The sequence below is a fragment of the Manduca sexta genome, chromosome 14 (genome assembly GCF_014839805.1).
Source record: "Manduca sexta isolate Smith_Timp_Sample1 chromosome 14, JHU_Msex_v1.0, whole genome shotgun sequence".
Taxonomy (NCBI): Eukaryota; Metazoa; Arthropoda; class Insecta; order Lepidoptera; family Sphingidae; genus Manduca; species Manduca sexta.
The window spans coordinates 12,493,475-12,517,048 of NC_051128.1; the positions used below are offsets into that span (position 1 = coordinate 12,493,475).

General features: G+C 44.3%; 1 protein-coding gene across 1 annotated transcript in view; it reads right to left on the reverse strand.

Moving 5' to 3' along the window:
- The window catches only part of LOC115445259 (formin-like protein), a 101,133-nt gene that overhangs the window by 8,329 nt on the left and 69,230 nt on the right, over positions 1-23,574 (reverse strand). The window contains 14 exon segments of the mRNA XM_037438390.1: positions 3,417-3,580; positions 4,084-4,656; positions 4,959-5,169; positions 5,530-5,724; positions 5,727-5,896; positions 6,677-6,788; positions 7,034-7,162; positions 7,698-7,814; positions 8,201-8,344; positions 8,814-9,062; positions 9,530-9,753; positions 10,167-10,306; positions 10,845-10,924; positions 22,194-22,364. Coding sequence (XP_037294287.1) covers positions 3,417-3,580; positions 4,084-4,656; positions 4,959-5,169; positions 5,530-5,724; positions 5,727-5,896; positions 6,677-6,788; positions 7,034-7,162; positions 7,698-7,814; positions 8,201-8,344; positions 8,814-9,062; positions 9,530-9,753; positions 10,167-10,306; positions 10,845-10,924; positions 22,194-22,364 — 2,679 coding nt within the window.

Here is a 23,574-nt window from a genome sequence, read left to right on the forward strand (position 1 = left end):
GTGCTTGGTCTCGTGGCGCAGGCGGCGCAGCTTGTCGTGCGCGTTGGCGAGGAAGTCGCGCAGCACGGTGTGGTGCGCGCGCGCCTCGCTCTCGCGGCGCACGGCGTCCATGCCGCGCTCCAGCTCCGCCACGTCGGCGCACACGTCCTCCAGCGACTCTGCACGATACGTTACCTGCGCGTGCTTGGTCTCGTGGCGCAGGCGGCGCAGCTTGTCGTGCGCGTTGGCGAGGAAGTCGCGCAGCACGGTGTGGTGCGCGCGCGCCTCGCTCTCGCGGCGCACGGCGTCCATGCCGCGCTCCAGCTCCGCCACGTCGGCGCACACGTCCTCCAGCGACTCTGCACGATACGTTACCTGCGCGTGCTTGGTCTCGTGGCGCAGGCGGCGCAGCTTGTCGTGCGCGTTGGCGAGGAAGTCGCGCAGCACGGTGTGGTGCGCGCGCGCCTCGCTCTCGCGGCGCACGGCGTCCATGCCGCGCTCCAGCTCCGCCACGTCGGCGCACACGTCCTCCAGCGACTCTGCACGATACGTTACCTGCGCGTGCTTGGTCTCGTGGCGCAGGCGGCGCAGCTTGTCGTGCGCGTTGGCGAGGAAGTCGCGCAGCACGGTGTGGTGCGCGCGCGCGGCTGCTCTCGCGGCGCACGGCGTCCATGCCGCGCTCCAGCTCCGCCACGTCGGCGCACACGTCCTCCAGCGACTCTGCACGATACGTTACCTGCGCGTGCTTGGTCTCGTGGCGCAGGCGGCGCAGCTTGTCGTGCGCGTTGGCGAGGAAGTCGCGCAGCACGGTGTGGTGCGCGCGCGCCTCGCTCTCGCGGCGCACGGCGTCCATGCCGCGCTCCAGCTCCGCCACGTCGGCGCACACGTCCTCCAGCGACTCTGCACGATACGTTACCTGCGCGTGCTTGGTCTCGTGGCGCAGGCGGCGCAGCTTGTCGTGCGCGTTGGCGAGGAAGTCGCGCAGCACGGTGTGGTGCGCGCGCGCCTCGCTCTCGCGGCGCACGGCGTCCATGCCGCGCTCCAGCTCCGCCACGTCGGCGCACACGTCCTCCAGCGACTCTGCACGATACGTTACCTGCGCGTGCTTGGTCTCGTGGCGCAGGCGGCGCAGCTTGTCGTGCGCGTTGGCGAGGAAGTCGCGCAGCACGGTGTGGTGCGCGCGCGCCTCGCTCTCGCGGCGCACGGCGTCCATGCCGCGCTCCAGCTCCGCCACGTCGGCGCACACGTCCTCCAGCGACTCTGCACGATACGTTACCTGCGCGTGCTTGGTCTCGTGGCGCAGGCGGCGCAGCTTGTCGTGCGCGTTGGCGAGGAAGTCGCGCAGCACGGTGTGGTGCGCGCGCGCCTCGCTCTCGCGGCGCACGGCGTCCATGCCGCGCTCCAGCTCCGCCACGTCGGCGCACACGTCCTCCAGCGACTCTGCACGATACGTTACCTGCGCGTGCTTGGTCTCGTGGCGCAGGCGGCGCAGCTTGTCGTGCGCGTTGGCGAGGAAGTCGCGCAGCACGGTGTGGTGCGCGCGCGCCTCGCTCTCGCGGCGCACGGCGTCCATGCCGCGCTCCAGCTCCGCCACGTCGGCGCACACGTCCTCCAGCGACTCTGCACGATACGTTACCTGCGCGTGCTTGGTCTCGTGGCGCAGGCGGCGCAGCTTGTCGTGCGCGTTGGCGAGGAAGTCGCGCAGCACGGTGTGGTGCGCGCGCGCCTCGCTCTCGCGGCGCACGGCGTCCATGCCGCGCTCCAGCTCCGCCACGTCGGCGCACACGTCCTCCAGCGACTCTGCACGATACGTTACCTGCGCGTGCTTGGTCTCGTGGCGCAGGCGGCGCAGCTTGTCGTGCGCGTTGGCGAGGAAGTCGCGCAGCACGGTGTGGTGCGCGCGCGCCTCGCTCTCGCGGCGCACGGCGTCCATGCCGCGCTCCAGCTCCGCCACGTCGGCGCACACGTCCTCCAGCGACTCTGCACGATACGTTACCTGCGCGTGCTTGGTCTCGTGGCGCAGGCGGCGCAGCTTGTCGTGCGCGTTGGCGAGGAAGTCGCGCAGCACGGTGTGGTGCGCGCGCGCCTCGCTCTCGCGGCGCACGGCGTCCATGCCGCGCTCCAGCTCCGCCACGTCGGCGCACACGTCCTCCAGCGACTCTGCACGATACGTTACCTGCGCGTGCTTGGTCTCGTGGCGCAGGCGGCGCAGCTTGTCGTGCGCGTTGGCGAGGAAGTCGCGCAGCACGGTGTGGTGCGCGCGCGCCTCGCTCTCGCGGCGCACGGCGTCCATGCCGCGCTCCAGCTCCGCCACGTCGGCGCACACGTCCTCCAGCGACTCTGCACGATACGTTACCTGCGCGTGCTTGGTCTCGTGGCGCAGGCGGCGCAGCTTGTCGTGCGCGTTGGCGAGGAAGTCGCGCAGCACGGTGTGGTGCGCGCGCGCCTCGCTCTCGCGGCGCACGGCGTCCATGCCGCGCTCCAGCTCCGCCACGTCGGCGCACACGTCCTCCAGCGACTCTGCACGATACGTTACCTGCGCGTGCTTGGTCTCGTGGCGCAGGCGGCGCAGCTTTGTCGTGCGCGTTGGCGAGGAAGTCGCGCAGCACGGTGTGGTGCGCGCGCGCCTCGCTCTCGCGGCGCACGGCGTCCATGCCGCGCTCCAGCTCCGCCACGTCGGCGCACACGTCCTCCAGCGACTCTGCACGATACGTTACCTGCGCGTGCTTGGTCTCGTGGCGCAGGCGGCGCAGCTTGTCGTGCGCGTTGGCGAGGAAGTCGCGCAGCACGGTGTGGTGCGCGCGCGCCTCGCTCTCGCGGCGCACGGCGTCCATGCCGCGCTCCAGCTCCGCCACGTCGGCGCACACGTCCTCCAGCGACTCTGCACGATACGTTACCTGCGCGTGCTTGGTCTCGTGGCGCAGGCGGCGCAGCTTGTCGTGCGCGTTGGCGAGGAAGTCGCGCAGCACGGTGTGGTGCGCGCGCGCCTCGCTCTCGCGGCGCACGGCGTCCATGCCGCGCTCCAGCTCCGCCACGTCGGCGCACACGTCCTCCAGCGACTCTGCACGATACGTTACCTGCGCGTGCTTGGTCTCGTGGCGCAGGCGGCGCAGCTTGTCGTGCGCGTTGGCGAGGAAGTCGCGCAGCACGGTGTGGTGCGCGCGCGCCTCGCTCTCGCGGCGCACGGCGTCCATGCCGCGCTCCAGCTCCGCCACGTCGGCGCACACGTCCTCCAGCGACTCTGCACGATACGTTACCTGCGCGTGCTTGGTCTCGTGGCGCAGGCGGCGCAGCTTGTCGTGCGCGTTGGCGAGGAAGTCGCGCAGCACGGTGTGGTGCGCGCGCGCCTCGCTCTCGCGGCGCACGGCGTCCATGCCGCGCTCCAGCTCCGCCACGTCGGCGCACACGTCCTCCAGCGACTCTGCACGATACGTTACCTGCGCGTGCTTGGTCTCGTGGCGCAGGCGGCGCAGCTTGTCGTGCGCGTTGGCGAGGAAGTCGCGCAGCACGGTGTGGTGCGCGCGCGCCTCGCTCTCGCGGCGCACGGCGTCCATGCCGCGCTCCAGCTCCGCCACGTCGGCGCACACGTTCTCCAGCGACACTGCACGATACGGTACATTACATTAATCAATACGAATTCTCTTATTTGTTAAAATATAACACACATTACGCCTTAAATTTAATTATAATTATTTAGTCTTTCAAATTTGAGTGTCGGACGGGATGTGGTTTCGTTAATCGATACGTAGCTTATGTCTCTTCAAGTATCCTACAGTGGAGATCAAAAGCAGTCAAATATATGCAGTTTTAAACTAAAATCCATATTTTATTTCATTGAACATCAGGAACTATAAATAGTGGCTCGACTAATGGTAAAAGCCACGATTGGCCATTAACAGCACAAATACGACTCAAAACATCGACTTACACAAAATTGCACGACACTCGATATATATACACTCGATCTCTCTTCAAATACCACAGATTCTGATAAGATACTTATAACTTTTTAAAGTAACAAAGAAAACTTATTACATTGCCAAAAATAAGACTATAAAACACTAAATATTATTAAGTAAATATCGATAGAAAACCATGACTAACCTTGAGCAGCTTTATCGATATACAAAAGTTCAGTATCAAAATTCATAATCTCAGGGAAGTTCTGCCGTATCGTGCCGACGATGTAGTGCAGCAACGATATCCTCTTATCTGTCGACTTCGTGTCCATCAACGTGTCTAGCGACTGCAGTTTGAATCCATACGCCGGCCCTCTCTTACTACTGTTCAAGTAATTACCAAAAGCCAAAATAATTTCAAGTACATTGCGGAATTTCTGCGATGACTTCACGGACGATGAACCAGAAATAATGGCATGTATTTGTGGCGTTATCAAATGTATGTTATCGAAGAAGTTACCCATGTAACTCATTATCGATAACTTCGCCGATATTCGTTCGACTTTCGTTAGTTGCATGAGGAATTTGTCCTCTTCTGTTAGTTGGTTGATGTTTTTCTTTTCGGAGACGTATTCTTTGTACGCCTTCTGTTCGGCTTCTGTGGGCACCATCCGTTGCAGTATCTCTACGCTCTCGAGCGGTAACTGTTTGAGGTCTAGGTTGTTGACGGCTGCGATGACTTTCTCGACTGGCGTGTCGAGCTTTCTTCTCGATATTGCTGGAATTGAAAGACGTATTAAACTAAATTTGTATTATAGCTATGGATAAAATAACCTGCTTCAAGAAGTTTAGAGTGATTACAAATTAAATTGAAGTGTGCTACGATATAGTAATCGTTAAATGTATCGATAATAAAGTCGATAACTGTTTTGAGTAAGTCAAATTTCAACAAATATTTACGTCACTTAATTTCGATATGTCGGCTTATTTTGTCATCGTATTAATTACCATTTGCTTCGACAATAACATGTTTAATTATCGATAATCATAAAGGTACCTCACAAGCAACTTGCGTCTCACCTATATTCCTAAGCCTGGTGTGTTCCAACAGCGACACAGTGTCGGGCTTCCGGAACCTCTTGCTGGGAAAGGAGGCGAGCGTGTCGGTGTCGGAGTCGACGCTGCCGCCGGCGCACACGCCGCCGATGCGGAACTTCTCCTCGAACTCTGTGAAGTTGATCCGTCTCCGGGGCCGCTCCTCGTCTAACTCATTGAAGATTGTGCCTCGCACCTGGGGATGTTGTAGGGACAATTAAATACGGTGGCACCATATTTTAATTAATAACTTAGAAAAGGCGTATATTACAATGCAATTTGACAGTTTTGTTCATGATAAATAATTTTCACTTAATTTATCTATGGTCTGATGCAGGGAGTGTTCTGTGTATGATATATCAAAAGTTGATACATTAGCATAAATAAATTTTGACAAATTTTTCATTTTAAATGGTGGTAGAGCCTTTTATGACTTGTCAGAAATCAATAGTTGATATAAATTTATCGATACGTTGTTTATTAACCTTTGGTATCGATTAAGCAAAGATGACATAAAATCATTAATTTACATAGAAGTTGTTTAAACATATCGTACCTGGTTGGGCTTCAGTGCGATCCAGTTGAGCGTGGGCAGTTTGTATTTGGTGTCGACCTTCCTCTTGATGGTCATGGCATCCGTATGGTGCGGCGGCGGCAGCATGCCGGGCGCGGGCGGCGCGGGGGGCGCGGGCGGCGCGGGCGGGGGCGGCGCCGAGCTCGACAGCAGCGGCGGCGGAGGCGGCGGCGGGGGCACGGCGCGGCCGGCGCGGGGGGCGGCGGCGCCGGCGCCGGCGGGGGAGGGGGCGGCGCGCGCGACTCGCGCGGGGGGAGGACGTCGCCGTTCGGGAGGGGGGCGGCCGCGAGCGGGACCGCGTGACCGTTCGCCGTGCCGTTGCACAGCGCGTGGATTGAGATTGTGCCCACTGGAAAAAATTAAATATATATTTTTTATGATATTCATTATGGAGAATACAGCGTAAGAAAATTTTGTAATTGTTTTTTCTCAAAAATGGTTAGTGTTATGAAAAAATGTGTAAGGACAATTTTGTAGATAATTGCATGATCTACAATTTTTGTCTGACATATTTTATCATAAAACTAACAGTTTCGCTGAAAAATTCAAAAAACCCATTTTTGCAACCTTTGACCTTGAATAAAAAAAATTGCAGACATGGGATCGATGGGGATTTTTCACAATTTTTTCATAATAATGGTGTCCCTAATATCTATGTAAATTTTCAGCTTTCTGGGAATTTTTGCAAGGGTCAATGTCTAAATTAACCGGACTATAAAGCTTACACTGATTTCAATTACCTTTACTTTGAAAACAAACAAAATATAGCTTTGAACCTTAACACTAAATTTAGCGGCGTAAAGTTTGACGCCACTGTAGAGGAACAGATGGTTGCGTTCCACTCTGGAAGGGGAAGATTCCCAGTCAGGCAGATGTTGCGCCTGACCGGCCGCGGCCCCTCCGACAGTTCCTATTCGGAGGTGGCATATATGCTGCACGTCGCGCAAATTGTGCAAGCGTGATTCAGGATCGATGTCGCCATCTATCGTGATTGCTGTGTGATATCACTGTAGTTGTGTCACTGCATCGATCCTCTTGCAGTTCCGGCGATTTTGACAAGATGGCGGTATATGCACTAACTGTATCGCCACACTAAAAGTGTTTAGTTTGAATTAAACATGATACTCACTGGACGCCCCCCTGGGCAGTGACTTGGTGAGCGACTCTAGTTCCTGCACCTTCGATTCCAGCATCGACTGTCTGTTCCGCGAGTCCTGCTGCGCTCGCCTCAACGTCGACACCTAGATATACCAAAGTGTTCATGAGAAGAAAAAAACATGCAGACAATCTTCCCTAGTAGGTATGCGTATAGCAAGTAGACGCCTCGTGGCGGACAATTCGAAATAACTCAAAGAAGACCGAACGAAGAACGTTGACTGAGGGTGGGTCCAACAGCCCATAAACTAGGTTACAAAGCCTTCCTGCATTCATCATCCAAAACTTCAGATTTTCAATAATCAAAATAGCTAGCTGGTCTACTACATACCTCCTCAACAACTTGCCTCCTGGCCTCCGCGAGCTGGTCCCTCTCCTGCCGCACCTGCGCCAGTTCCGACTCCAGGGTCGCCAGCTTCGCTATCGCCTCCCTCTCCAGCGTGGCCAATCTCTCGTGAGCCTGCAAGAACATGTATAATCGTCATACAGCCATCGTATACAATCGTTAAAAATATCAGTATCTCTGGTATATTCGCATCCGCCTGGATAGCGACCGCCGTACACGAGGTGTAAAACCTGCCATACTGGCCCACGTATTTCACGTTCTGGGATCAGCCTGTATGGATACACATGGTGACAGGTATGGGAAGGAGATAGCAGCCTGTTCCAAACGGATGGTTGAAACAGGCTGCCCATATTTGTGTCGACTGCGGTATATCATCTTTCGTCACTTGACACTCTATCTAGGCCCCACTCCGCTCCACCAGGCACAATGCTATCATATGCCATGGCCTTCCAAAAGATGGAGCCATTGTCATGAACAGGTTTAGCTTTTGACTCTTAAAATCTATGATAATGATTTGACTGGATTTCAGACAACGGATATCCAGAGAGTACTTACGCCGCTTGGTATTCGGCTATCTGATATTCGTCTGTATTATTTATGGTCTATAGTTATAACAGCCATTCCGATCTATCATAAACAAGTAACTCACATGTCCCAATTCGTCCTCGAGTTCATTGACCTTCTCCAACGCCGCTGTTTTGGTTTCGCTGTCCTCCATGAGCGCCGCCACGTCGAACACGTTGTCCAAGTACGCAGAGATTTGAACCTGAAAATGTAGAAAGATTAGTATATAATTTATATACCAAAAAATATTGAATATGACAAGTGAAGAAAGTTCTAGAAGTAGCTTGACATCAATCATCTAGTGTACAATACGTATCCAAAGTGGTTCTCCCCGAAGGTCTTTTCACATCTCTTAAAGAATAATCGTGACTGTCATCTGTTAACGTCTCCAATTGACCCAAACTTCTTTTCTCGGGGATATTTTTCTGGCGAGTCTATGGCGTCCCATCTAGGACCTTGGTTCCTACTTCCTACCCTAAGATTTAGCACCCCGGGCAACCCTAAAGAGCTCTCTCCTTCCTCTAAAGGCGGTACTGCTTACATACACTCTGATTGTTGGTCTCTGTAATTGCCCTTCCACTTCCCTACCTGCAAGTCGTCACTCTCACACAGCCGCAGCCTCTCGAGGTAGTCGTCGAGTTTGAGCGCTGTGAACTCGTACTGCAGATGCACTCGGAAGTTCATGTCCTCCACGGAGTGCACTATTATATTCACGAACTGCATGCACGCCACCTGGAATGGGACGGTTTGATGTAAAAATTTGGATTATTTGTATAATTTTAATTATACTAATATCATAGTCTAATGGCTGTCTCGATGGCGTGGTTGTAATGCGTACACGATACGAGTAAGGCTACCGGGTCCTGGGTTCGAATCCCGAGTCGGGCCAATGATAAATGTAACTGGGTTTTTCAATCTAATAAATTAACTCAGGCGCAGCTCGGAGTAGGGAAGTTGGCGATGAGCTATCCCCGTGCCCAGGAAAGCACGTAAAGCTGTTTGTCCTGCGCCTGAACTTCTTCTACTTATATTAGATCGCCGTCTCTTCGGACGATCTAGATCGCATTTTTAATCCATCTCGAGAATGGACCAATCAGAGCAAAGGTTTTTTGATATCAATACAAATGACGTGTTTTGATTGGACAGGGGGTAGGATCGAACTTTACAATTGGGATTGGTCGTAAATCGTATGAAGCCTCACCATAAACTCAATATGAAACGTGTCGTAGTTCATGAAGTACTCCATCAGCGTGTGGAACCTCCTCGGCTCCCCCACCACCTCCTTGAAGTTGTCGAATGCAGAGAGTATGATCTGATGCCCGCCCTTGACCAGACAGATGGCCGCCAGGAGTTCCAGCACCAGCGCTTTGGTGCGTAGCGAGTGGTGAACGAGGGAGAGAGCGATGCTGTTGATGGCTTCCCGGTGTTGGATCACCATGTTGAATCCGTACTGGAATTGATGACGTAATATATATTTTTTCTTGTTTTAATACTTGATGTATAGGTATTTTCGTCGTATCTTAGTCTTGCAAACGGAGATGGATTATTCCACATCGACAGTTACAAAGAAAATTTGTTAAAAATGTTTTGAGTTAGAAGTTCTCCTAACAACTATTTTCGGGCATTCTAGAAACACTACGAAGTTTTTGTTGGTATCAACTTGGGTTTGAACAACCAGTGTTATGCATTCTTTTGGCTTATCGGAGATATTGCCGAATCCTTCATAAAGGAATTGAGGGAAATTAAAACAAATCCTTGTTCTAAAGGCTTTGAAGTTCTTAACGATCATTATGAGACATTAACTATCTTAACCTCTTCAGCTTTATGCTCTAGTCTACAGTACCAGACTATTTATTACATTTGCTAGTTTGTTGCAGATTACGTATATTAATGAATATAATGTACAGAGTGTTCTACCTTATTGTTCATGATGGCGCGCATGCACATGATGCAGACGTGTATGTCGTCGGTGGAGGCGCCCATGTTGAGGCGCGCGGCGTGGCGCGTGCGGCGGCGCGCGGCGGCGGGGCTGGCGGGGCCGGAGCACTCCGAGTCCGCGCTGCGCGCGCGCCGCCGCCACGACGCGTTCAGCGTCGACCCGCCCTCTGTCGGACCGCTGCACTCTGATGTCGTTGTGTTCACTACAACGTATTTCAGAAATACGTAGTTCAAGTTATAAGGGGTCTATTTTATTTTGGAATTAACACTTAGGGGATAATCTCTTAGAGAGCGCAAGTAGCCAGATGATTTTTTTTATGACTTAATAAATAGTTCAAAGTGTGATAAGCAGAGAACAAGGACAGACAGAAGAAGAAAATAATAGTGTACTAACTACAATTCGAAAAACAAAAACACTGCTTTCACACTACTTCTTGGCGATAGTTAACGTGTTAGTAACTAATCAGACGCGCAATTGCATACAAAAGACCGTCTAGAATTCTAAATCCTACAAACAATTCCAAAACGTATATCTACTCAATAACACCGTACGCTTATTACAAACCATGTATCTGGGTATTCATACTTTAGGACCTGGTTCGTCCGTCCATCTTACCTTGGTTGATGCCGTCGGTGGAGTGGCTCCTGGCGAGCGCGATCCTCTGCTCGTGCCGCATCATGCTCAGCCTGAAGCTCAGGTAGTCGATCAGCACATCCAGACCCTGGTTCTGGTCGTTCAGAAACTCGCGTACCCATCTGTAATTATAGTATATTGTAAATATATCGGTCCGACTGAGTAGAATAATAAACTGGTCATTTTATTTTATATGCGTGAAATTATAATTTAAGTTCATCGTCTGGTACGTTTGCCGACGCAAATAACACACACATCGAATACGCATTTATCCCCGAAGGCGTATGCAGAGGCGCAACCCGGGCATCCACTTTCCACCAAATGTTTCGTCCCATGATGTAATAGGTGACGAGCCTATCGCCATATTGGGCACAAATTCCAGACTCCGGGCTGATAATGAGCAGAAAAACCCAAATATCACTTTCTGCCCGACCCGGCAATCAAACCCAGGACCTCAGAACGCTGTCGTACCGCGCATGCAGTACAACTACGCCACTGAGGTAATCATAAAATCTTAATATTATAAATATATTTTCGACTTTGCAGAAGCTGTTTGTTTTATGTAAAAGGCGTAAAATTGCAATGTGTGTACACTGTACATTGACTCGTACTGTTGCCAATCTTTATAACGTCAAATAATAATAAAGAATATGCTCGTACTCTATGTGATTTGTCCGGAGCGATATTTCCAAATCCCGAAGAACTTGCGTCGATGTGGAGTCGCCCACCATTTTCCTTTTCTGAAAACAAAATTGTAAATTTAGTTTTTGTAATATACCTTTTCAATAAACACTTTTAAATATACCTAAATTTAATCGGTATTTCGTTTATTAATGTACGGAAGAATAAACATATTACTTTTAATAATTAAAACGGCTTTATTAATAAAGAGAATAATTGCTTGCATTTGCATCAATTTGCTTGTGAAATTAATGCAGAGTGCAATCCGAAAACTAAGCTAAATTATTTAGTCTAGTTCGCGTTACTAAGATATTTTTCACACTCCTATGACCGCAAACTATATAATCAAGCTTCACACTATATATATTTTTAGAACTTAAGTAACATAAGGTCAGTAGGCTCTATTCTGTCTACGGGGGGAACATTCGTCGTAGGTAAAAAGGGGATTTTTGATTCTCTTACCTATACGGCTATCGAAGCTATCCTTCAAATAGAACGCCCGCAATTGCAAAAAGATAGACTCGCCCTTATAGACGGAATAGGACCACCGGACCATACCTTAATTTTCGTCCTGCAACCCGCATCATAAAGTGCATAGCTTAGCAATACCTATACTAATGTCCTTAAAGTCCTTTTTACCGCAAAGGACGCACTGGGCCCTTATTCTGTATGATAGTGTAAACGCGTAACGCGGCCGTGTCATGTTATCTTAGAGAAATGTGCGTGGATTGGTATTCTGTAAGCCAAATTTCTATAGTCCTAAACATGACGCGTTGTGTTACGTGCTTGTTACACACTGTCAAAATAACGTGCGGGATAGAGAATAAGGCCCCTGGTCATTATCAAAGGTTACACCGCGTGACTTACATTCGCGGGTTAATCACGCGGATCATCAAATGTTTCATATGATCAGTGTCCACCCCGCGGCGCTGGTCTGGGACACACGCTAATTGTGGGACGACACGATATTGCGTGAATTAAAACAGTACAGTAAGGTGCGGCTGTAATGTACTGATTACATTTGAAGTAGGTATTGTATTTGGAATATAACTACTTTTATAAAGATAAAAGCTTTGCTTAGTTTGAGAGATAGCTGATTCTCATATTTGATTAAGCCTTAAGAATTAGCTTTGGATATTTATGTATTTTTCTCTTTTATTTTTGTGGCTAAGCATGTAAGTAAATAAAAAAACATTTGATTGATTTGATTGTCAATTGTTGTTAGTATTAAAATTAGTCATTGTTTAATCTCTTTGTTGTTCTTCAAAGTCTAGTTATAAAGTATTTTACAGTGCAAAACATTGAACAATATATCTCCGGGTCAAGCTCCGTGTTAATTATAGGCATAGGTTCATTTTGACATTGCGTTGATAATAAAACCATCTGTCTATACCTCTGTTAATAGTGTGCCAGAAATTATATATAAATAACGATTATTTTCAACAAAGAATCTAGTTTGACGTTTCCGATTTTTGTATCATTTTGTATATCAGTGAGAATATTGCAGCTGCGACGAATTCTCTTAAAGAAGTAGTAGTGTTAATATTATTAAAACTTACGCGAGATGTATTAAATTACTAGATAGCTAACTGGTCGGCGATTCCGACTAAGAGTATGTGAGTGAAAACGTTTTGCTATCTAGTAAGTAGTGGGGTGCGTAAAATTAAAATTACTCTTTACTGATAATATTTTTTTGGAATCTTACATATTTTTATTATCCATTTACGATTGGAGTAACTTATTTTAAACTGATATTTCCAAGAACATATGCGGTTTCATTTAGTAACACAATATCAAAATGACCCTGCATATTGTCGTATCCCCAAGGGCCATCTTATTTCCTTTTTCTATTCTACAATTCCTCACTTATCACACATAGCGCAGGATCGTAATTCTTGTAAGAATCTTGAAGAGGCCTATGCCCAACATTGGGACATTATAGGCCGATACAAAACAAATCAAAAACAATCACGTAATATTTAATAAATTATTTTATTTATGATATATACATATATATTATTATTTTTATTTTTTTGTTTTTTTTACTTTTATAGGTACTACCCTAAATGTACAGTTTTATTGAGGTGCACCTACTATGTTCTATCTCTGCAACACCTCAGGTTGACTGGTAGAGAATGCCTCTGGCATTAAGTCCGCCTTTACATGTTTTGTATGAAGTGCAATAAATAAATAATAATAAATAAATCACTCATTTATTAAACAGTCCAAAACATTTACTGATATAAATCACCAACTCATTCAGCACGAGTAATCACTAGGTACTCGACCGGTGTACGAACAGATCGTGCATGAGGATAGGTCGAGTGAAAGCTAAGCGCTAGTCCGATGAGATTTGTGCCTCGCCGCCATATATGATCGTCAAATATTTATCTGTACTCGCTGCGAGCGGGTTTTATGGTGCAAGGCAGAGGAGGAAGCGATTGAATTAACAGGCTACTCGTATAAATAACACTAGTGTTAATAATATTAAAACTTACGCGAGACATAATTAATTAGTGGAAAGCAACACGATTTTACTCAGGTACTGTGTAGTCGGAATCGCCGACCAGTTTCTTTCTAGTGTTATTTAAAGCAAAAACACTAGTGTTATTTAAGCAACTTAACGTCATTTTCAATAAACGACGCCAATCTCATTTTGTGATCTATCTCAAAACTGGACCAATCAAATGGTTTTTTTGACATGCTTACAAATGAGTTATCTTGATTGGTTCATTTTCAAAATCGGATTGAAGATCGAGATTGAGATCGTTTATTAAAAACGGAGAGTAATCAATATCGTAATCGCCTATCACACGGTCCAAAGAAAAAATTAACCACGACATCAGAGTTACTGAGTCACAAATGATTATTGTTCCGCATCGGGAGCGTGACCCGACCTTTGGGGTATGCAAGGCCCTGTCCCTCTTCCCCCCTCCTTCACTTCCCACTCGGTATGACCTCAGACAATTAAACGTTGACAACTGGAGGAAAATCGAAATCGCGTCACCATTTATTGGAACGGTGTAAATGTCAGCTGGTCGAGTTATTGATTCGGCTTTTGTGTTTCGAGTTGTGTTTGCTTTGAATGGTTTTAAAGGCGAATGTGCATGTTTCTCAATACCTTTGTAAAAACGGTGCAGAGAAGGTTTAATTTTTATTACACGAACACAAGTTATGATCATCGAGAACGCAATGAAGCAGCAGTGTGTAGTCACTGTTGTGTTCCGGTTTGAAGAAGATTGTAGCCAGTGTAACTATTGGACATAATAAGACTCAACATCTCATGTCTCAGATTGCGAGCGTTGTGGAATACCAAACAATACTTTGTAACTCAAGGTGTTAGATGTAATTTGTACTGTTTATGGGCGGTCGTATCGCTTACCACCAGGCGAATGACAAGCTCGTCTCGTCATTCAAAGCAATAAAAAAAAGTTATGTGGATTTTTGTATATAAAACGATTCTAGTTACAAACTAGTCAAATGACGACAGTTTAAGAATTAAGCAGATAATCATGTTCTTTGCTTGTTAAGAGATATCCCCGTCCTATATCGTTAAAGTTAAAAATACTAACTCTAGTAATCAGCGTTCTTTTTCACAAATCTGTGTTTTTATGTCAAAAACATATCCGCATGGGAAACCTCTGCCCTCCGCTATCTTTATGTAAATAGGCAGAATTATTAACCGTTTAATACGAGATAACTCTGTACTTTTTGTGATTAGATGTTTTTATAAAACATGTTTAGGCAACGTATTAAAAGAAGTCGAAATTCGACCCTCGAATTCAATATATTTGTAACACATATTAAATTATATATTTTTGTACTCTTTCTTTACATGAACTTTAATTATGCTAAATTTCAAACTCCACTGTGCGTGCAATGTGCTTAAAAAGGAGTAAAATTTTAAGTAATTAGTAGTTAATTTGTATAGCATGATATTGTAGTTAATTTGTATCTCATAAATAATTGTATAGTATATAAAATAACCTTCTTGGTATACTGGTTGGGTTTACGTGCTGTGAATGACGAGGTACTGCCTTCGACTGATGATTGAACATCTCGTGAGTTTTTTCTAACATTCATTGCTGAATTGGGCCCTCAGAGGGGATGAACGAGAGACAAGCGGTCGTACAACGTAAGCCAAATTATTTTAGCAATACGAAAGTGTTGCGCCGACCACGCATCGGATAACTATGAGTTTCAACCAAAAAATGTCCCCGAAATAAAGATAAAAAAAAAAAAAAAAAAAAAAAAAAGAAATGTGCGAGGTAGCTTATGTACAAGGATGAGTGGCGAGGTTTTTTTTATATATTTAGTGCACGGTAAAGCGACCCCGCCGCCCCTGGTGGTAAGTGGAGTGGGGTCCAATAGCATGTCGACTGACGAGAGATGATTACTCCTTGGCAGTCGACACAATTATGCCTATTGGAACCGGATATACACAGGCTGGTCCCGGAACGCGACACTTACGTGGGCCACTATGGGGGATTTTAGCATCTTGTGTATGGTGGTCGCTATTCGGGGGGATGTAAAATATATCCTACCAACAGCAGAATCAGCATATGCTGAGCTGGGGTCGTTTTTGTTACGAGCAAATAGATTTAAGTATTTTATTGTTGTAATGATTATGTAATTTTGCTTAAATACAAATAAATATTTTCATTATTTCTTCTTCAAAAGGGGCTGCTATACTGCTGCTGTGGGATATATTCCCTTAACCCTATTCGGCCAACTCTACTCTAAGCAAGAGAGGATAATGTAATCTAAACTCTTATACTAATAAAGGTAAAGAGTTTATTTGAACTCGCTAATCTCAGGAACTACTAAAAAAAATTTGAGAATATTTTCACAAATAGGAACCTACATTACTCCTGAGTGCTACAGAATTTTTACACGAACGGAGCAGCGAACAAAAGCTATACCGGATACTATCGGAGGACTTTTCCTAAGCCGCCTCGCATGTATGGTGAAAACACACGCTAAAGACAAGAGACAGTAGCATTATATCAATGATTGAAAGGCTAATTGAATTAAGCGATATTTTTTTTTCGAAAAAATTTAACTAGGTTATAAAAACATAGAAAAAAGTAATAATATAATAATATTAGCCCTGTATTATCTACTGTCCCACTGTTGGGCACGGGCCTCCTCTACAACTGGGATGGATTAAGCCTTAATCCACCACGCTAGCCCAGTGCGGATTGGTAGACTTCACACACCCTCGAAAATTCCTATAGAGAATTTCTCAGGTATGCAGGTTTCCTCACGATGTTTTCCTTCAAAGTTAAAGCAAGCGATAATTCACAAAGAATACAAATATATTTTTTTTTTTGAAAAATTAGTTGTGTGCCCTTGGGATTTGAACCTGCGGATATTCGTCTCAGCAGTCCGATCCACAACCAACTAAGCTATCGCCACTTATTTAAGAAAAAAGTGCTGATTTTAAATATGTATGAAACTTAGGGTCGCAAAGAAATGTTTTCATACAGAACAAAGAATTTAAATTCACGTCTAGTTGGTGTCGCAGTTGAAGAAAAACGTAAAAATAATTAATAATCATGGATATTTCGGCCTTTAAAATTTAATATGACGAAATTTTAAAGGCCGAAATATCCATGATTATTAATTATTTTTACGTTTTTCTTCAACTGCGAGAACTAATCACTAACTAGACGTGAATTTAAATTCTTTACTTGCCAATACTTGTTTAGTTACCCAGATTAAAGGTGAAACAAAATGTATGAAAATGGACCTTGAGGTATCGCCTTAAGTAAATGTACTTCGTAGAGCATCGGTTCGTTCACATCCAACCGCGGGTGTCGTCTTACAAACCGCAGTGACGTTATGAAATCGCGACGTTCTCACGATATTACACACGTTATGGATTCTTACACTGTTCGTGTTGAAGATATTTTATTGATTATTGTGTGAGAGAAGTTATTGATTGGAATTTGATGATTTGTTGAGAAGTGCTTGTATTGTTTCAATGGATACGTTGTGTATGCTTCTTAAATTGATTTCATTATATATTTTATTGATTGTTAAGCAAGCGATGATGTTCATTGCATTTTGGTGAACGATTTGGTGTACCTAGTGCTTGCATTTTAATAAAAGCAAGCACTAGGTACACCCAGTCGCTTACAAGTCCGTACGATTAACGATCCCGATCGTATTAACTATACATAGTTATACGCTTTGAAAGACTTCGTAGCCAATTAAATTATTGTTCACTGAACTGGAAGTACCTTATAAATTTTGATTCACTTGTAAAATCGCAAAATATGTAACATAAACGCTCGTATATTTTGATCGCGTTAACTAACAACTTAAATTTTTTCACAGCTGGAAGAGACCATAGACCCGAGTATTTGATATAAATTTCAACTTGATACATCTACGCGTTCACGAGAGAAAAGGTCATAACAGAAAGACAGACGGACAACCTTATAAATTCACCCAACGCACTCAACACAAAGTAGTTGGGCATAATTAAACTCTGCCTACCCCCGAAAGGCATGACGCTATGTTTACACTAAGTACAGTAGACGCAACGTTTTCAATGCAAACAGCGGGTCGCACCGGCACATGTACGAGTAGTTTCGGCGTGTTTGAACCCGGCCCGTTACTTGCGGTGCCTTGTTGGCGTAGCGACGGAGATGTGGGAAATAAGGAGGTTTGGAATATGTCTAGATCATACTTCCCAAAGTATTTTTTATAGATCCCTTGAAACAATTTGCTGGTTTCGGGGGACCTTTTTTTTCCACCGCCCAGCCATCGCGGAGGGCGTGTGGACAGTTATGTTGGGGTAACCCTGCCTCTTACGACCTCTATCAATATTATCTGCATACATTGATAGGTGAAGTTAAGCCAACATTTTAGTACTTTACTATCAAACCGGATAAATTTCCGTGGACCCCCATGTTTTGGTCACGCCAACGTAGACCCCTGGGGGTCCACCCGTACCACTTTGGGAATCAATGGTCCAGATGATGGTGAAGACAGTGGTATTAAAATCGGTTAAGTTTGCTGCTTGTATGGGACTTAGACTGTGAATGGTGAAAGTCTAAATTCTCAGGACGCACATTATGATGCGACAAACATAGGAATGATGTATACACTGTCCATTTTTAAGGGAGTGAATAAAAAATAGATAGGACATACAAAAAGATTAGGTGGTATTTTTGCAATCTCAGTAACCGTAAGTAATGTAATAGGAAAGCGCTTTATATCTTCTGAAAGGTAGTGAGAGAACCGTGGTTGAGTGGGTCGGCCCACTACCTATCGTATACACAATGTCTAGAGTACAATTTTACACTATGTTTCTGAAGGCATACAGAAAAAATATTTTCGACCAAAAAACAACTTTAAAATGTTGTAGTTAAAATCTTTATTCCAAAATTGAAAATTAGACATTTTTCACAAATACTAGTTCCACGTTTTCTCGCTTACTTGTAACCAGACCCACTACAATTACTGGTTGAATATTTTTTGCAGCACATTGATTGAAGTCTATCGAGATATGAACGGTTTTGCGTGACGTCACAATTTATTTCTACAGTACGATCGGTTATTCGTCTGATACGTTGCCTAATTGGTCTAGTCCTATACTAGAACTGTGAAGTATAGGCATTTCAGTTAGATTACCAGTCAGGGAAATTAATGTGTGTTCTTCAATGCGAAATACATGTGAATTGGCCATCATCGTTAGAAGATCACATAGGCTTAGCGACATAACTTCTATTTACGAAGAAGTAGGCACTAGTCTACTTCTTCGGCAGTAAAGGTAGCGGTTAATGTATGAATTTAATATGTACTGGGTGTATTAAAAGTCTTGACAAACATTAGAATGCACCGAAAGCATTATAACATTTTTGGAGGATATTTGTATGCATTGAATGCCGGAAGTCCTTATACCCCACTATTTCCTTTAACCAAAGGAGGGCAGCGCATCCACGACTCTTTGGAATAGTCGGGTGTAATCATATACAATTAGTAACCCACAGAACATAAGCATCTAATACCACAGCCGTAGAAACATACTTTATTCAGAATGCGTTATCCTTTTATTTCCCCCTACTTGCCAGCCCGAGCTGGTTACTTTGGTTTGTACCGTGTATTCCTTATAAATTTTATCCCTAATTTCAAATGTCCATAGTTATATAAGTAATCTTAATTGTTATTTAAAAATAATAACAATTATTCTTATACATTGTTTTGACGTATCATAAGTGCAACTTTGTTCGCGTACGTGATAAATAAAGTATTAAATGTTCTTATTTGCCAGTATTCCTCTTAAGTAAAGGTTTTCCTTTCACCTTACCGCTTTCTTTAATACCTCCAAGCCTTATACCACGGACTATCTGATAGATCCATGTAATCTCTTTTGATACAAAAAATCTAGCACATGTCGTTAGCGACGCATCTCACCTCCGCGTACCCCAATTTACGGTCACCGAGTTCACACAAAAACTTTTTTAATTAATGACTCGTGCCTTCCATTAATCATGAGTGTATTTTGTCATCGTCCGCCCCTCCTCTTCGCTCCCCTCCAAATACCTCCGCGCCGCACCTATCGCGGCTCATTAATTTTACAAGTTCACTCTTAATGTAGACTAGCTTCTGCCCGCGGCTGTGAACGTGTGAAAGTATTTCCCTAAACCAAGTAACTATGAATTTTCTTATTGTGCTCAGGTTTGTTATTTCCAGACAAAAGTGTATAGCTATCTCTCTGAAAAAGGTATTTGCCAGTGAATAATCGGTTAAAATTGGTCTAGCCGTTCCGGATATAAGTTCGCACAAACATGCAAACGCACATACTACATTATGTACCCTAAATCCCTATAAAATAGACCTTTATTTGGAAAGCACCTGGACAGACACTTCAATTTATTAACATTTATAGATATGTTTATGGGACTATCTCTTTTATGGGAGTATTTATTAATCTTTATTCAAATTGCGTGTAATTAACGAGTTAAGAGATAGTTAACGACAATTTATGGTCAGGTTGTAAAACTCAGTTTAACAGTTGACATGGCCGAAGATATAACAGTAATTGGTCCCACACAGATCTTAAAACATACTGTTTGCACCTGTAAGGCTAGACGAGCAACTTTCTCGTCTGAACTGAAGCGTCAGTTACCCACAAACAACAGTAACACATTTTTAAATACAAAGCTTTGCAGTTGCCTAAAGTAAAGTCATGAAAAAATGGATCAGCAATTCGAGAAGGCATCATAAAATATATTAAAAATGTAGAGTAAACATAACAAGACATGCTACGGTCATTTTCGTCCAAGAAAAAAATAAATAAATAACAAATTTCCATTTCCATGGTCGGTAATGGCCTGAAACGCCTCAAAAACAAAAACTTCCTTCTGTTAGAGAAAGATAGTTACATACAAAGTCCTGAAGAGAGATAAGGAAAGCATGAGACACCAGCAATGCTAATCCCCATTAGGAAGCCGGGGTTGAATAATATATTCAAATGTTAACAAGAAAATACACCCCCAGACGAAACGGAAGTGTGTTTGAATTTAATTCAGTAATTCATTTCGTTTGTACATTTCGTAGAAAACATGGTGATATTGGAGTTCTAGACATAGTGGCTATAGCCAAAGCCAACTAGACATTTATATGGTAGGATCTAGGTTTAGCTAAATTTATCTAGAAAATTAATGGGTTTACCAGACCAAATAAACGTAGGTAACACAAAAAACTGTCATGGAGTGGTAGCTGGTGGTAGATATATTATATATCCGTTCGGATAGCGACAATCATACACAAGGTGTTAAAACTCGCCATGGTGGCTCACGTAAGTATGCCGCGTTCCGGGATCTGCCTGTTTATATCCGGCATAATTTTGTCGACTGTCGAGGGGTAATCATCTGTTGTCAGTCGACATTTAATTGGATCCCACTCCACTTATCATCAGGTGCAGTAGAGTCACTTTACCGTGTATTTCAAAAAATGTTTCATTCAGTAAATGCACCGGAGGCTAATGTATTCCAACACCACAATCTGAGTAATAGAGGCCCGCACAAGACAAAGCACGTACCTATATTCTACAAACTACATTTGCTTAACTGTCACTCCCGCTTTAACCACGTTACTAATTAAACTACATAATGAATTATCCGAGATTCAATAGGCAGACTAGACCGATAGCATCTAACATTGATACATGAGGTATTGTTCAGAGCTAACGGTACAGTGGCTCCCTCTGGCGGCGGAATTCTCTACAAAATGGAGTGTGCGCTAACATTTAGATCGGTGGATAAAATAATTATGGAGACTTAATTAAGGAATATTGGTGTGGGGAGATATAGGTAATAAAGATGGCTCTCCTACCTTCCTCCTTATCCTAATGGTTCAATTTAAATTGATGTTAGAACATTTTTATAAAAAAGTAAACGAAAATTCTTAGCTTAATCCGTAATCTTCTTGACTGACTGGAAGTTAGTTACCTACCTAAGGGAATCTCTTCACTTTCTATATTCAGGCTCTAAAAACTATAGCCATCAAGCGACTGTGAATTAGTTCAAATCAGCCTTGAAGTTTAAATAGTAACAAGCATCCAAATCTTACGCATATTATAATCCGAATATTTGTGAAGATGCATAGATGTTTCTTCATTCAGTAACTTCGCAAAGATAGTTGAACTGACGTTTTTAGATGACAACGTACAAGCATTTGCAGATTCACCTAGGTTTGGCTCTTTAATATCATAGTCCCAATAGCTTACAATACTTAATTTTAGCTCGGAAAATACAAAGAACATTTGCACAGGCAAAGGCTGTTCACGCGGGCGGAGCCTCGAAGCAACACTAAGTACATTTATATCCAACCACTTATCTTCAAGTTACAAAATCATGTTCCTACATTCGCAACGTATTAATCCGCATTGAATATCAAAGCGCGAGGAGACGCTTGCAGTTTGTTATTTTGTGCCCGCTCGGTGTAAGCTGGACGTAAAACCGGCTTCAGGATTGCAACTAATCGTCTCGGCAACGTGTTACGATCCGAACGGACACTACGTGATAATATGCGACTAATCCCTCTTGTATTATAAATGGAGAAGATGTTTCGATGTTTGTTAGAAGGCAACACTCCTTTACAATTGGTGAGGATGACGTTACATCTTAAGGCGTTTGGTATGTTGGTGTAATTTGACAGCTGGTATTAATCCAAACAATTAATCAAAATATTTTCTTGATAAATACGATAGATAATGCTAAGAGACACCATCTCTTCAGAACGCCAGAGGATCGAGCCGATTACATAACCCTTATTGAACTAAAAACAAAATCTATTATCATTTGCACATACCCGATGACTTCTGGACGCCTTCGGGTCCAGATAAGTCCTCAGCTTGTTGAGGTAGTGCGCCGGCGAGTCCTTCGCCTGCACCATGTCCTGGTCGCAGATGATCTCCCATTTCTTCTCGAGGTCGTAGTTTCGCAGCAGTTTCGCTTTATCTGGCGGCAAGTCCATAGACGCCTGGAAAGAACAAATATTATGATCGTTAGTTGAAATATATTGCGTGGGATGATTGATGAATATAACGTTTTGATGTTTGTTTATTTTTGTCGATTTATTACTGTAAATTATTAATCATATTTACTACAGTAGATTTGGTTAAATATTAAAGTAGTTGCACAAATATCCGCAGATATTTCAGAAATCATCACAAATTATTTACTAACTGTAGCACTAATATTTTTTACCCACATTGTCATATTTTTCCAGGAACACAGAAGCGATAAGCCGGCCAATTTAAAAAGCCAAATGCTCGTCGCATATCGCAACAATCGTCTAGCATTGAACCAGTTTCTCAGATATTGGTTATAGCCTATAACGGTACGTGCGCGAGTAGGGTTGTCCAAGTTAGGGTCGTAGATCAGGTTTGCAGTATGTGCGAATTGGATTCTAGGTCAATAAGGGTTTGCGATATTATATTAATTCTCACATGCATAACGCACATAATAAACACTGGGGATCCTTCAACCAACATTGGGAACGCGATGGATGGTGGAGTTTTAATAATTAATTATATAGCTGTAAGATTTCCATACTGTAAATAAATAAAACAAAGTCAAAACTTTTTCCAGTCGTTATTTTAACATACATATTATGCAGCTATTAAAAATTGTTGAAAGTATAATCCTATGAAAAAGACAAGCGTATCGCGAAATCAGACACAAAGATCTAGATGACGGAGTGAGAAATCGCACCTAATACCTGATTCAAAACGATTATTCAATGCAGCACTTGATTAACCAACAAATACCACCAGACATCCATGAGACGGCGCCATTGGTCTCAATATAAAATCCACCTTAGCCGTTGAAACAGCAGTTAAACTCACAAACGGCAAATACATTAATCAAGTCGAAGACGTCGTGTTAATGAGAAATCTCTTCGTAAGGGAAACGAGTCGTTAATATTCGACGGACACGGCCCTCGGATGCGTCCAGGTGCGTGGAAAAACCTTGTTTATTCTTGTTTTTTAGAATAATTGTGGAACTTTGTAAATTACAGTTGGATAGCAAGGGATTCAGAATAAAATTTTATATCACATTAAAAAGTTAACTGGAGAAAAATCTAAACGTAAACAAAGATGATGATATTTTATACCGTCAAGATATCTGGACCCTAAAAATGCCTTTAAACAACAAACATGTTCTTTAAAGTCCAGCAGATCACCTAT